Below are 16,044 nucleotides of genomic sequence, written 5' to 3'. Positions count from 1 at the left end.
TTGGGTTCCCTCTCTTTCCAAATTGCATAATCTTTGTCTTATCGTAATTAATTTTGAGATTATTGAGAGAGCAGTAGTTTGAGAAACTCTTAAATAATTTTTTTAAACCCAAAACAGAGAGTGAAATAATTACAGCATCATCTGCATAAAGTAATAAAAAAAGTGGGCTATTGTTTAAATAAGGAGTATGAGTGGTTGCGTTTTGAAGAAATAATGGTAGGTCAGATAAAAATAAATTAAATAAGGTAGGGGCCAAGATACAGCCTTGCCTAACTCCTCGATTATTCAGAATAGGACCTGCAAATCTACCATCTTTTGATACTTTAACATATATTTGGTTATTAGAATGTAAACTTTGAATCAGTGTAAGTAGATATGGGTCGATACCAAGGTGTCCTAGTTTAGTCCATAGTTTGTTACGGTTGACCGAATCGAAGGCACTTTTTAAATCCACAAATGCCACAAAGAGTTTTCGTTTATTTCTCATGACATATTTATCCACAAGATGACTTAACACTAGACACTGGTCAAGAGTTGACGCGCCTGCCTTAAAACCAGCCTGCTCTTTACCAGGAAGACCTTTTGTCAGCATCCATTCTTCTAATTTAATAAGCAGAGATTTGGCATAGATTTTACTTATGCATGGTAACAGACTTATAGGCCTGTAATTCTCTTGACAATTCCTATCACCTTTTTTAAAGATCGGTACCACTATTGAGTTGTTCCACGACTTAGGTACAAGGGCTGAGTGATAGATAGAGTTAAAAAGCGGCACAAGTTTAATGGCCCACCATTCTACATCTAATCTCAACAGGTCTATTGGAATGCCATCCATACCAGGTGATTTCCCTTGCTTAAACGAAAAAATTATCCTTGCAGCGATTTCCTTAGCCACAAGATGAAACATTATTGTATGCCTTTAAGTACCATATCTCACTGCTTCTATGCATTAGTTGTGAGGGTTTTAACTTTTACTCACAGTTTCTCTTATGAAAGTAGCTTTTCAGTATTACACTGTCCTCTTGTCTCTGTCCGACAGGCAGCAGCCCTTGGAACTCACCTTATCTCTGTTTTGCACGCTCTGTGGCCGTGGCTTTTAATGGATGACTCACTGATGCAAACAGCTCTGCATTTGCTCTGTGTCTACACGGCAAACTATCCTTTAGGTGGGTGACGAGTCAGACTTTTGTTTACTTCTTTATTTGGATATAAATATGTGTTCCACCCTTCTAGTGCCTGTACGCTATGCAGGGCAGCTAACAACACTTCAAAATAAAACCAAAAATGCCACAGAGACAAGAGCTGCAGAAAAAACATCACAGTTAAACAAAACCTCAAGTCCTCTGCAAGGAAAAGTCTGCTGGTAATAAAAATGTCTTCCTCAGCATTTAAAAGACAGAGATGGGAGCCCCCATGCCTCCCAGGGCAAAGGGCACATGTTGGTGGTGTGGCCACCGGGTATATTTTGTACTGGAACAATCGCCAGAAAATACTAATCCAAGCAAAAGCTGTGAGGGGGAAACTACAGTTAACATTTGTTTTGTGCATTATCCTTTACTGTCCCTGTGCTATGCAAGTGAAAGTCCTCTTCAAATTCCCTACTAAACATGACTGGAAAACTTATATAACATGCACGCCTACTTCCTTAAAGGAATAGGTAGATATTGTAAAGTGGAATCAACTAACCCTGTTTGCTAACAGAACCCAGTGCAAAGGCTCCCACTAGTGCAACAGGCCCTCCCCTTCTCCCCACCCCCCACCGCTTTGGAGGGTTGGGAGAACCCCACAATAGCATGCCGGGAGATTGTTTCATCAGCTGACTTTTGGTCAACTAACTTTTGCTCACAGTAGACCCATTGAAATTTATGGGCCAAATGATCATTAATTTCAGTAGGCCTACTATGTGTAGAAGTTAGTTGACTATGGCCCTGTGTTTGTATATAATATGGCTACCCTTTGATATCATTTATTCTTTCTTTCTCCTCTCGTAGCAGTTTTTTAAAATTTATTTTAGGAATAAGCACAAAATAGTAATATAAGCAGTGTGTCTACACAGCATCCATAGGTACATTCTGTTAACAACCAAATTTTCTGTCAATCAGCAATACCTTTCATAATACTTTTTTTGAGATGTACACTGACTGAACCTGTATGGAGAGCCAAATAATTTATGCTAAATTAAATGCCTACACCTAGCATGGCTAGGTTTTACATTACAGGAAATAAGAATACCATGAGTAGGCATCTGCATAGCTTCAGAATAGGAGGAAACCCAGGCTATGAAAGTTTCAGACATCTATTCTTTTGAGGAGAAGGACAGTGAACTTCATTGCATATAGCAGCATTGACTTTCTAATGTGGGTGATGAGTTCATGTGCTCAGTGAATCTAAAGTATGTGAATACATGAGGAACTCTTGTCTCCTGTGGTTCAGTTTTCCACATAAACCTGTAATTAGTATCTATGAGGTTGATGCTTATATTTCTATTTATGACAACTTTTGTATGAATATATCTAAATTGAAAGCATGATTGGGAAGAGTGGAAAATTTTATTTTGATCTGTTGTCATAGAAGATGAATGCATTTCTGTTTAAAAACAGCCTTGCCTTTTATATATTAAATAAACCACACTATCATAACAATTCAGCAATGTGGTATACAGCATACAAAATACAGTAACATCAATTGAAATATTAAGACACACAACCTTCCATTTCTGTTGTGAATAGATTCTGAAGACTGGTTTCTATGCACATCATTACAGAAGTAGCTTTAATTTCCTGGTAGTCTTATAAAACATTAAGTCAATTTAAATTATCTTTCTAGACATTGCAATGAAGAGCTGTGCACGTCCAAGGTTCTGCATGCCTGAGGTGGGCTTTAGACTTATGTTCTCAAACAACAGCCTTCAGTTTTTCAAACTAAACTGAGAAGACACTCAAACACAGACTGTAATGCAGCAGAGCATATTCAAAGAAAATACTTCAATTCAACTGGGCAGGCCATTACCTTAAGCATGCTTGCAATAGCATTTAGGGTCATGGCCATGGCTAGGAGCCCATGTCTGCAAACCAATTTTTATTCAGACATTAAGCCAAATTACGTTCCTCAAGGCATATTCTGGGACCTTTCCTGTGCAAAAGTGCACCAGTGTAAAACTATTACTACTAGAGATGTCTCTGAATTTTATAACTCCTTGGCAACTCAAAATGCTCACCTCAAATATGAGATGAGTATTGTGACCCTCAGGTTCTTCTCCGGCTTGGATTTTAATCTGATTCAGAAAAGAACTTCACTCCAGCTCTATCTTACCCATCTATAAGTCCCCAACTACCCACCAGTTTACTGGTTGTGGGAAGGAGAGATCTGTTCTCTGTGTGTTGTTTTCCCCCTCACACCCTTCCAGGGCTTGATACTGCTGTGGTAGGAATCCAAGCATCAGGAGCAATTATGAAATGTAGTTTTCTCAGTTCTCCTGAAATCCAGAGGTACACCAGGGGTCAATTTGGCTGGGAATAACTTGAGAGGCTTTCAGGTTTCAAGGAAGGGGATGAAGAAACTGCTCTGCTTATTCTAAACTGATTTGAGGAGTACTGTGGGGGCAGTTACCAGTGAAAAAGAGAATCTCTTACAAAGCACAGAAGGACCCTTGTGTGGGCAGGAAACCACTAATAGTGAGTTTCAGCATCCTAAATTGTTTGGGTTATAATTAAACAATGTTCATGCTCAAAAATTAAGTGGGTGTGATCTCTTTAAGAAGTCTTATTATGTTTTCAATTTATTTGTTGCCTCTCACTGAAGCCTCAAGTGGCTCATCTTTGCAGCTCTTTATTTAACAGGCTTTACGTGATTAGATTTCCAACATTTGATGGTGGGAAATTATTAATGCATTTATGTCAAGAGTTTTATGAAGATAAATTATATTTGCCACTAATAAAATTTGTAGATTGCATTAATATATGCTTTATCCAAAATGCACTTAAGATTGGATTGGGCCAACTTTCCACCTAGTCCAAATTCTGTTTTCGGCAGTGGCAGTGCAGAGGTGTCTCAGGAGTACTCACAAATGGCATGAAGACATCACCCACCCACCCACCCCAGTTTGTCCCCAGCACCTGGCAACTGCCTCTGGACATTGAGAACATTTAGCTGCCCCATCTAACAGCATCTGGGATATCTATTCTCTAATGTCTAATCCCATTACTAAATATTCTGGCAGTAAATTGTACAGTTACAATTATACAATTGTAAAAGCACTTGTTCTCCACCTCCAGTGCTACTTTTTAAAATCATGATTTGCTCCCTCTAACACCAAACCTAGGTGGTGAGTTCCAAAAGGACTTGGGGCCACTGGAACAGGAGAAGGGAAATATCAACATGCTGAGGGGAACCCTGCAGGTGGGGGAAGAAACCCTAAGAGGACTAAGTAGCCTGATGAGAACTGATCATGTTTTGTAGCCACAGATTACTGGGAAGAGTGATTTAGGAAACAGTGGGGATGTGATGGAATGCCCTGCTTGCAGGAAGCAGCTGGCTTGATCCCCTGAAACAGGAGGCAAGGACAAACAGCAATGTTGTTCTGAAGGACCATCTTGTAAAAACTGAATACGATTTGTTCTCGGAATTCTGTTAAACACATCTAGACATTTTAAATAGGGTATTATTGGTCCATGGACTGTCTGAATACTTCTAACCCGAAGAAAGGAAATAAAAGCAAATGTGATAGAAACATTACATAATCACCAGTATTATCATGAAAACTAAATATCCTATTTGTAATTCTTTATTGTATGGAAGTGTATCTAGATATGTACATGCACAAACCGTTTCTGGTTATTTTAACTGACCCAAATTTAATGTACTTCTTATTGAGAAGAAGCTTGAAGCATAAATTTTCTTCTCTGATCAACTTACAATAATTTTAGTAGAAAGCTGATAAAAAAGGCTGTATAAATACTTTAATGGTTCATTCATAGGTCTTGGTATGTTGTTTTGAAAATACATATTTCATAAATCATAATGAAATTGATAAGATTACATTTTTATACAAAAAGGATACATGTATTTATGGAAACTGTATATGTATATGTTTTTCCTGATGGTTAAATGCAACTGTGGTTCCATCTTTGAAGGCTGTGGTTCTCTGTGTTTGGCAAGCAGTGGATTGTCTCCTCTTCAAACAGCCCAACGAACAGCAGCTGGAAACTCTCTAATGCATAGCATTGTGAAGTTGGCTGCCCAAACCCCAGCCGAGAACAGCACCATCCAGCAGATGACCTTTAATCTTCTGGCTAACGCCGTTGTATCTCATGACTGCAAGGGTGTTCTTCAGAAGGTATGCATACATTTTATTTCTAAACTTCACAAAAAAGTTTAGGTTTTGCACAAAACCAAGTGAAGATGTTAAGACACTTATGTGGTCTGAACCAAGCAAAAAATTGTGAACAGAAGAATGATGCTTAGGATGATGAATTGGAGGGTAAGTTATAGGGAAAGGCATAGCAAACATAGGCTTGGTTCATACATCACATTAAACCATAGTTTATTTTAAACTATGGCTTAAAGTGAATAAGCAGTATGTTAGTGCACACTCCTCAAAAGCCCACATATAGGGATTGTAAGATGATACAGTTATCATCAACAACAATGAAAAGTTTTGAAAAAAAGCTGTTTTCTATTATTCATCCATGTAATTTAATTGTTGGTTATGACAATTTGCAAAAACAACAACTACTATACATGATTTTTTTGTCACAGGACATTATTTATTTATTTTTTAAAAGAAAAGAATTGTAGTATAGGCATAATTTAGTTACTGATTTTGCTTACAAGCCTAATTTAAAGACTATGGGTTGTATTCAACCAACTTTGCTCAGTGTAGATCCATTGAAATTAATGGATTGATATTAATGGACCCTTATCCTGGAATATCTTGCTATAGGATTGCTTCCTCATTGCTATATTGTGCACACTGTTTTCCTAGCTGCTGTTTCAACTGCTGTACCCTACTCACCAGTTTTCTATGTTGCACATCGTAAAGTAAAATGATTAGGATAATATTTGCATACAGCTCCAATACTTTTAGACATTAATTATATGCACTGTCAATATACTTTGTCATGTGTCAACATTGCTTTTTGTAGAAAGGTGGGCCTCTATCCCTTGATCTTCATTTACATTCTTTGCTGCTTTGAAAAAAATGTCAGTATTGTTATCTCAAAAATGAAAAGCATGGGATGTGCCTTTTTCCAGAAATGATTGGCTTGCTTTGATGCAATAATTCTCTTTTGAATAATACAGTAATTTCCTGCTTATGCTTGATGAACGCTGTTGGAAACTATAAAGCACTTAATCATTAGGGCAATTCCCTCCCTCATCTGTGAGCTCACGATCTTTTCTGCTTCTTAGAGCAAGACAATGAGTGGAACAAGGAAATAATAGTCTCTATTCCTTTTGCCCATCAAGCAGAGCAGAAATGGGAATTGATTGTGTCCTTCCTTCTGGTCTTGATAAGTTGGTTGGCATAGTACAGCATTCCACACTTAAAACTACTTTTGACTTTGCTATTAGTATTATTGCTTGATTTCTATACCAAAAATTTGGTTTACAGAATGTCAAATGAAATGCAACAGAATAAAATAAAGAGGCAGAAATACAAAAATGGGTCAGCTGATCAGAAAGTTATTTAAAAAATAATGATTCATATGTTAAGCTTGCTGAAGTAACTAAGTCTTAAATTAGTGTGTACTAATCACCTGCTTAATGACACTTGTCTGCCATGAGGGTTGAGTATAGCTCAGTATTAACACATCTGATGGCAATAATGTTCCCAGAGTATAATGCATAAACTGGATTGACTGAACAGTGTAGGAAGAGGAGGATTTTATTTATTTATTTTTACTGACTGCATTATTAATATCTGTTATGAAAACAGCATTCTAGTTTCAGGCTAGTGTTGATTTTTTCATAATTTCAGGAAGTTTGGGAAAATGGTATGTTCATTCTGTTCTGTTTTGTGTAGGCTGAGGTCATTCACTGAAGCGATGGTCAGGCTGAAGCAATACATGAAAATATGCTACAATTTGAAGGGTCACTTGGGAGGAAGAGCTAATTTATCAAAACTGCAGAACAGTGTTTCTAGATCAAAGGTTCTGGAGAAATAGCTTATTTGAGGGAGGAAATGTGTTTCACAGAAGAACTGTGAAATGGTGTTCTTCAATAACGTGGTACGCTTTTGCCCCTGTCATATTCCAGAGTAACTTTCTGCAGAACTTTTTGTCGCTGTCATTGCCAAAAGGAGGAAACAAAAGCCTTGGTCCCCTGGCTGTTGCTTGGCTGAAACTCCTCTTGAATTTATCATTTGGAGAAGATGGGCAGCAAATGATTGTGAAGCTGAATGGTAGCTTAGATCAGCTTATAGAGATGGCTAAGTACAAACACCGAAGCCATCCATATACGATCCTTCTGATTCTGCACAACACCTGCTTTAACCCAGTCAACAAATCCAAGATATTGGCTAATGGTAGGTACTGATTGTTTAAAGTGTTGCCATGATACAGCTATGCTATTTTATGGTAATGATAAATTGCCATATATATTAACCTTGGTGAGTACCGTAGATTCTGGCATATAAGACGACTTTTTAACCCCGGAAAAGAGGTTAAAAAGTCGGGGGTCGTCTTATACGCTGGGTATAGGTGGCACGGAGCGGAGCCCACCCCCCACTGCTGCTGTGGTGGCTCCGAAGCAGCGGCGGTGGCGGGTTCTGCTCCGCACCGGGAGAGAACCGCCTGGCGCAGAGCAATCCCACTGCTGCTTCGGAAGCAGCAGCAGGAGTGGTGGGCTCAGCTCCGCGCCAGGCGGCTTTCTCCCGGCGTGGAGCTGCCCAGCGTATTAGGCAACTGGGCTTTTATGACAAACCCCCAAATTGCAGCTGCCAATTTGGGGGGTCGTCTAATACGCCCTGTCACCTAATACACCGGAATCTACGGTATGTCAGATTTTATATATGATTAAACTTGATTGAGAACTGTGTGTTAATTAAATTTATACAGTTGCTAATTGAGCATTTTGGAACTCTAGAGCAGGGAGTTGGCTAGGGCACTCCTGAAATAAATTTATCATATGCTGTGGCATGCCAACAAATAATTTATTTAAAGAACTTAGGCACTACCCTTTAGTGCTAAGCTCCAAATTGTGTGCAACTTAAAATCAGAAAACATGTACAGTAAAAGTGAAAGAATAGCATAAAGTTGCACTACAGTGGCTATAAAATCTGTAAAATTAGAAAAAAAATAACCCAGCTAGAAAAACAAGTTACATACAGTGTTTGTTTTATAAAGTACTTTGCTTGGCATCAGGCAGCTTTTCACATGTGGACCATCGCTACCAAATTACCTGCTGCCTATGTTTGGTGAGGAACACCCAGAATGACTAGGTAGGCTCATGTGATAATATGGGCTGTCCTCTACCACAGCCTTTCCCAACCTCTGCTCCCTGGATGCTGTAGGACTACAACTCCCATCAACCTCAGTGCTCAAGGAGGGGAGGTGGGTTATAGTTCAATAACATCTGGGGACCCAAGGTTAGGAAGTGCAGTGGTACAGTACAGTCCTTCATATAACTTGGTCCTCAGCTGTTTAGGACTTCATAGATCAGGCAGATGCAAACTCGGCCCTCCAGATGTTTTGGGACTACAATTCCCACCATCCCTAGCTAACAGGACCAGTGGTCAGGGATGATGGGAATTGTAGTCCCAAAACATCTGGAGGGCCAAGTTTGCCTAGGCCTGTCATAGATAGTCACTTTGAATTGTGCCTAGATAGGGGTTAGCATTTTAATGGAAAAAGCATTCTTACGTCACTGCAAATTAGACCCCAGCTAAATGGATCCATAAGAAACCTGCACATATTTTGTGATCATATGGTGTGTGTGTGCATCTGTGTACACACATGTAGTGGAAGCAATGCAATGAAACAGAATTTTTATATGTTGCAAGGTTTCTCATAGGGGGAGGGGGCAACAGATGAAGCTACATGTTACTTTCTAACAGAACTCTTAACAGTTTCGATCGACAATTACCTTCATACTTGGAAACCTTTCTTAGGCAATCATTATTCAATTTTCATAATCTGCTTTAAATATAATAGAACAGAATCCTAATATTCTGAACATGGTGATAATGGAATGCCAAGTGTGTAGGTACGTTTTGAAGACAGAAAAGCATGTGTAAGAAGCAGCAGAATAATAATGGGTTTTTGCCAGTGCAGGTGGGTTAAGATTGTCAGTGTCTTAATTCCTACCCGCTTGGCTTTTACTAAAGCATATACTATTTTTTTTATTATTTAACAGAATTTATATGCTGCTTGATTGTAATAAAAGCAGTGATGTACCCATCTCTTTCCCACAATTTTTGGGTCTCCTAGCTAATTCGAATGCCTGCTTTATAATTAAGATACCTGCAGTTTCTTGGCTTTACATGAAATTTAATTCAGATTTATTTTTACAAAGAACACTTTCTAATGGCAGAAGTCAGGAGTGATTAGTTGAAAATAAATTATTCTGATGATATAAACCTACTGTACGTACTGTTGTAATATTTACCAGAGAAAAAAGAGACAAATTATCCACGGGAGTGAACTGGAGAAGCTGAAACGATGATATAATGTCCTTTTGTTAGGTGCATGTGTGGTCTTTTGTCTTCCTTGTAGATAAAGCCATTGCACTGCTATCTGACTGTCTAGAAAGTGATAATCCTGTAGCTCGAAGAATAGGAGCATCTGCACTTTGGGCTTTGCTTCACAATTATCAGAAGGTTAGTGTTTTGGGTTCTGTTTTTTTTTTTTTTTTTTTTTAAAGACTGGATGTCTCTCTTTTGACATGTATTCACTGAAGCTTTGTAGCTTTTTCTTATGTTTTACATTATATATCTTACCTTTTCATTAGCATGGTCAATAAGACTGTACATCATTTTTAAAAATGAAAGCTTGCAGCAAAATTGGCAGGTCTTCAGTGATTTAATACATATTTAGCACCCCCAAGTCAATGACCCCTTTGGATTGCCAATCAACATGCTGCTATAATGAGAGAGGCCACAGTTGGAGAAATTCTTCATTTCTGTGTTTTGCATAAAAGCACAGGATCTAATCTTGACAATTGTTAAATTCCTTATTCCCGTGAAATAGCAAGTCTTACATTGGGATTCTTTCCATTCAGCCTGTATCCCACTCTCTCTTTTTATTCTATCGCCATACTTACAATCTTTCCCCAAGGGTGCTTACCTTCTGCCTACCAGTTAGCTTCCCAGTGTTTACCTTGCCCATCCATCCTTGCCCTGCCAGTATAATAGAACTAGCGTGTGGGATGCTTTAATCCCAGCCATACTGAAAACTGCCTTCTCACAGAAACTGGTCCTAGGGCCATTTTGTTTCTGACAACTTCTTCCTGAGAAGTTGGAGTGTTTGTGAGTATTCCTTAGCATCATGCATCTTAAGCCATTGGCCCAAGTTTAAGGAAGTCCAGGTCAGTGATCTCTAAGAAAGCATCCACTGCATGGTAGCTAATAAGGTTAAGATCACCATTTCAAACTCTTTAAAGCTTCAAGAAGTTTGATTGATGCAGAAGTGTAGAGCATTTTAATAATTTATTCAGCTCTGTGGTTCTGATACACCCTCACGTGTTAAGCACCCCTGAAGCTTACAGAATCCTTGAGAACTAAGTACTGTAATTACCTGTTTTCAGAACCCTGTTCTGGGTTCCGTTTTCCTGTTTATGCCAGAGTATGAAAAAACATTTCTGTTCTGCACCCAATTACACTTAGTGGAACTCCAAATGCTATTAAAAAGGAAATGGTGTCTGTTTCTGAAAGCACATATTCTTCCTCCGCTCTCAGCCTCTGAATGCAAGCTGCGAGGTACATAATGCATCAAATTATCACTGATAAATGGCAACATAATGCATCTTATTGTAGGTTATGTGATGTATGGCTTTAAAATACGCTCCTTATTGTCATGTAACAGACAGCCCTATGCTCATTCCAGCACCACTGCATCCAGCAAGAAGTTGGCAAGTGTGTCACGCAGCATCTTAATATTCAAAGAGGAGCTTTCTGTTATGCTGAGCTTTGCAAACAGCCATGTTCAGGGAGATTGTGGCTCCTTTTATTGGCTGTATTTCATTGAACTCTGGTCTCTTCCCCCCTCCTCTGCCCCACAGCGCTATGCACAATGGTGTGCTCACATGTTGCATTCTTAAGTTTCTGAATGTCATAGCTTTGTGGCCTGCTGCCAATAAATGACTGCCAAGGAGAAGGAATGATCTTAAGAGCATCGGCACGGGGGAGTTAATACAGTCATTGGATTATTCTTTCTTTGTGCTACAGGCAAAAGTGACTTTGAAGAACCCATCAATAAAAAGAAGAATAGACGACGCCTTCCTTTCAGTCAAGAAAAGTACGTTTTTAACGGAGAAAATTTGGTTTTCCATCTCAAAAGGAGTAGCAGCTGATGCGGGGATTGTTTTGCAAACAGCTCATCAATATTCAGTGTGGACCACAGAAACAAACACATAGTATGCAGTACTATTGTAAATGAATCCCACTGAGTTCAGTGGAGCTTGCTCCAAAAGGAAGTGCGCACAGGTTTGCAGCAATGTCAACAAATTTCCTGAAGCTTTGTGTTCTTTGGACTGTACTTTTGACATTCATAATGTGCCTTAAAAGAAAAAAGAAAAACCTTTTTACGTGAACTAGTGTGTTAGTACTGAATATTGGATATATCTGTGTACTTGCCATAGCTTTTCCCCATTGCATATTGCCTAAAATCTTAGAGAAAAGGCACAGTCAAAATTAGCCTTTTGAATAGAATCTTGCATGTCATGAGCATATTAAGTTTAATTCTGAGAAAGACTCCGACTGGGTTAGACCCTTACTAAGCTTCCTTTAGTGGGCATGGAAGCCTGCTCTGTAGGGTTGGGTTGCCCAGGGGAGAAGCATGAGTGGCAGTGCTTGAGTCTCCTTGTACTCCAGTGGGAGCCTCCACTAGACCAAAGTTCCTTCCATAAACATTTTCACAGAGCCTGCTTTTGAGAGCTCTACTTACAGTAGTTTGATCAAGGGGGCCAGTATGTTCTCAAATGTGATTTCCAGCATTAGTTATATAAAATTATCGTTGGGCGATTTGGGGAAGAGTTTAGCTTGGTACTAGAACATATGCTTTGCATGGGAAAGGCGCCAGGTTCGGTCTCTGGCATCAGCCAAGGTTGGTAAACACTCACTTTCTAGAACCCTGGAGAGTTGCTGCTAGTTTGTGTAGGCCAGGGGTGGGAACCCCCAGCCTCTCTAATCAGTGTAGACCTACCTCAATGAGCCAGATTAAATCAGTGATCTGGCATGTGCTGCTATAAACCAATTATGGTAGTATGCTTTCTGAAACCAAAGGCTTATTAGAACTTCTGCCCTGATTGTTGCTTTAAAAAAAATACAAAAGTTTAGAAGGACCTGCCTTTTTAATGTTACTTTTAATTATCAGATAGATAAATTGCAAACACCTGATGTGATGTGTGTGGTTCTCTCCTCTCTCTCTCTTTTAGCTCTTCAGCAACAACAAGAAAACCAGCAAGATGCCTATCACTTCAAATGCCTGGAAGCCCTTGTGGTGCTTCTCAGTAGCTAACAGTAGCAGTGTTGCAGAGCTGGTCCCCCCCCCCCCCTTTTGAAGGACACCAGAACCCAAATGGAATCTTAAATCCACTGAGTGGAAGAAATCTACCACTAAAGAATTATGTTAATTCTTTGTACTGAGGATCCTGCGCCACAGAAACTCCACAAAATGTGTTTGTCTGTGGCAACCCTGTTCCAGTGCCTTGATGCTATAAGAGGCAAAGGAAAGAATGGAATATAAAGCATGGATTTTTAACAATGTACATTATATTTTTATTTTTGATACATTTTACACACACTTTTTGCAGTGTCTTTACACATGTTTGCTTTTAGAAGACACGCTGCTCTTCAGCTGAAGCGTATTAATTATATATAAGGAGGCATAGCACTTATAATATAAATGATGTAAAACATTTTTTCCACAATGTCTGAACTTGTATAAATAAAGATGTCACCAAAATGTTGATTGGCACTATCACTTGCAGTGAGAAAAGGAGGACTGCCTCTTGGCTGCTACTGTACAGTGATTCAGCCTAGATACGGAAGGAAATGTACTCAGGCTGTGTTACCTCTTCCTCATGAAGCAGATGCTGAAAAGCCACTGAGATCAGTGCTAGCCAAAGGCTTTCAGAAAAGCTTGGGCTGCAAAATGCTAACATCATGTCTTGTTCTACCATAGATCCATTTAAATTCATTTCAGAAAAGGGCAACCGGGGGAGAGTCCCCTTCTCCTTGTGCCCTCCATCTTTCCCAACATCAGGGTCTTTTCCAGGGAGTCTTCTCTTCTCATGAGGTGGCCCAAAGTATTGGAGCCTCAGCTTCAGGATCTGTCCTTCCAGTGAGCACTCAGGGCTGATTTCCTTAAGAATGGAGAGGTTTGATCTTCTTGCAATCCATGGGACTCTCAAGAGTCTCCTCCAGCACCATAATTCAAAAGCATCAATTCTTCGGCGATCAGCCTTCTTTATGGTCCAGCTTTCACTTTCATACATCACTACTGGGAAAACCATAGCTTTAACTATACGGACCTTTGTTGGCAAGGTGATGTCTATACATGATAGAGCATGATAGAAGTGGATAGAAGTGGCATGGAGAAAGTGGATCGAAAAAGTTTTTTTTCTCATAGTGCTAGAACTTGTGGACATTCAGTGAAGCTGTGGATAGTTAAACTAGATAAATTCATGGAGGAGAGGGCTATCCGTGGTTACTAGCTGTGATGGCCGTGCTTTGCCGCCACAGTTGGAGACAGTGATGCTTCTGAATACCATTATCTGGAAACCACAGAAGGGGAGAATATGCTTGAATACTGCTTGTGGGGTTTCTCACATGCCAGGCCCTCCCCCACGTGTATACCAAACAGTGCTGGAACCTTTTAGCGAAGCATCCTGATTCTCCACAGCAAAAAGTAGCATTTTGAGGTGATAGAACATGCAATGAGACGACAAGCCAGAGTTGTATGTGCTCTGATATGCACCTCATGATGAATAAATGAAAAAGAACAGGACAGGCAGAATAAGTACATGGGCAGCATTCATATAGGACTGGCTAGTGTATGTTTTTAATACAATATTTCCTTTTTAAACAGTCCTGTACTAGCTCACCTTTTGGCAAAATGGAGATCAAGGTACCAAGGGAGCATAAAACTCATCTTCCTTCATGCTCTCATTTAGGTTTTAAAGAGGTTTATGAGGGTCTCATTTTTAACATAAATTATATTTTAACTCTCCATATTATTCTAAAAAAATTGAAGTGCAGCTTCCCTTTATTATGTTATGTTCCAAATGGCTTTAGAGAACAAAGTGTCGATGACTAAGAATCCTTTCAGGAGTATTAAGTATTGTGCGCCTGTCTTGGATCTGTCCAGAGTAGGTTTTGAATCACTGGTGTCCATAGCAACAATGCCACATAATAGTTAGTTAGCTTTCCTTTGATTCTCCAGCAGGCAGTTCTGTCTCAGATGTTCGCCATCCCTATGTTCTGACAAAACAAACATCAACTGCAAATCCATATTCTACTTTCATGGCTTTGTTTGTATTATTTTTTAGGTTGCATGCCAAATAACTAGGAACCATAAATGTTACCTCTTTATCCCCTCCTCCCACTCCAGCTTTCACTTCTTTCACCATCCTTCTCATACGGTGAGGTAAGTGGAAACTAATAAAATAGAGTGTTAAATGAGAAGAAAGGCCTTGGAGGGATATTGTTAAATGTCTTTTGAGGCAGCTGAAAAATGTGTTGCACCTAGATCTAGATTTTTGTCACATCGGGTTGTTAAAAGTACTTCTAGAAAAGTGTACTTGAGCAAATGTGAAGTACTATGGAAGAAACTTGAGAAAATCATTGTAAGAGTGATACTTCTCAAAAGATAGCAGGTTTAAAAATGGAGGGAAATGTCTGTGTCATCTGTGTGTTTAGGAGTTGTTTAGATTTATATTTTAGATTCTTATCCTATGGCTCTAAATAAATGAGAGATGGGTGACCTCCCCCAACTAATTTTGGATTGGTACAGGAATTGAAAGCACTTTTGAGATTTTTAACGAGTTTTAGGAACTGAAATAAAGCTTACTCCAAAATCAATTCTAATTTGCTAAAATATTCTGGTTATGCCCTTTCCAAGTATTCCATATATCAGTTGTGAGGAACCTTTGACCCTCTAGGTGTTTCTGATCTACAACTTCTGACAGCCCTAGCAAGCATGGCCTACGTACAGGGCCGGGTTCAGAGAATACTGCCATCTGAATCTGGAAAGGCTGAGACTGTTTTTAACTGATGCCTAGATGCAATGGATGAGGACCAACATACTGAGACTGAATCCTAATAAGAAGGCGACTGGTTCCTAGGTCTGGGAGTTGTCATTGATTCTCCAAGGGTTTGCATCCCCTCTGAAGAAACAGGTACATACGTGCTCCTCCATCCATCTTTGTCACTGGAGGCTCAGGTAATCTCAGTAGTGAGCGCGGCAAGGTCCTAATATCAGTGCCATGACGGAAGGAAGAGATTTCGCAGGGTACTTCGGTAGGAGGCATTTTGGGGGAAAGCTGTAGCCCTTTCTAGGCATTCTGAAGCTGAGCTGACTAAACATGTATGTGAAGGTAGTGACGGCAACAGCATGGGAATGACCAAACCAGATCTGCTCCCCCTGGAATGCCATTTCTGTTGTTTTCCATGAGTTGGAGACTGGCTGTATGAAGTGGGGAGGCTCATTGGGGCTCCCTGTGAATTTAGCACTGGGGTTTATGGATAAATGAGATATAAAATTGTTGCCTGTGTAGCATATTCTGAAGGCTGCATCTTTTGGACTCTTGTCTGCACACATGGCCCCTCTCCCGAAGTGTAGTTACATGAACTTATGTTTGTAAGTTAGTAGGTGAGATATTCAGCATCTT

General features: G+C 39.6%; 1 protein-coding gene and 1 long non-coding RNA gene across 4 annotated transcripts in view; one reads left to right on the top strand and one right to left on the bottom strand.

The window, feature by feature from the left end:
- RTTN (rotatin) overlaps positions 1 to 13,122 on the top strand; it is an 89,523-nt gene extending 76,401 nt beyond the window's left edge. For all 3 annotated transcript variants that reach the window (XM_081014088.1, XM_081014087.1, XM_081014086.1), the window contains exons 44-49: positions 1,040 to 1,166; positions 5,133 to 5,335; positions 7,255 to 7,522; positions 9,711 to 9,814; positions 11,381 to 11,450; positions 12,589 to 13,122. In XM_081014088.1, coding sequence (XP_080870214.1) covers positions 1,040 to 1,166; positions 5,133 to 5,335; positions 7,255 to 7,522; positions 9,711 to 9,814; positions 11,381 to 11,450; positions 12,589 to 12,671 — 855 coding nt within the window. In that variant the 3' untranslated portion in view covers positions 12,672 to 13,122. The remainder of the gene's footprint in view (positions 1 to 1,039; positions 1,167 to 5,132; positions 5,336 to 7,254; positions 7,523 to 9,710; positions 9,815 to 11,380; positions 11,451 to 12,588) is intronic.
- Positions 1 to 16,044, bottom strand: part of LOC308481711 — a 490,911-nt gene that overhangs the window by 91,715 nt on the left and 383,152 nt on the right. The gene's annotated exons all lie outside the window — the stretch shown is intronic.

Source organism: Podarcis pityusensis, assembly GCF_964106645.2.
Source record: "Podarcis pityusensis genome assembly, chromosome: 7".
Taxonomy (NCBI): Eukaryota; Metazoa; Chordata; class Lepidosauria; order Squamata; family Lacertidae; genus Podarcis; species Podarcis pityusensis.
Note: the sequence above shows the minus strand (reverse complement) of the source record. Positions and strands in the feature narration are given on the sequence as shown.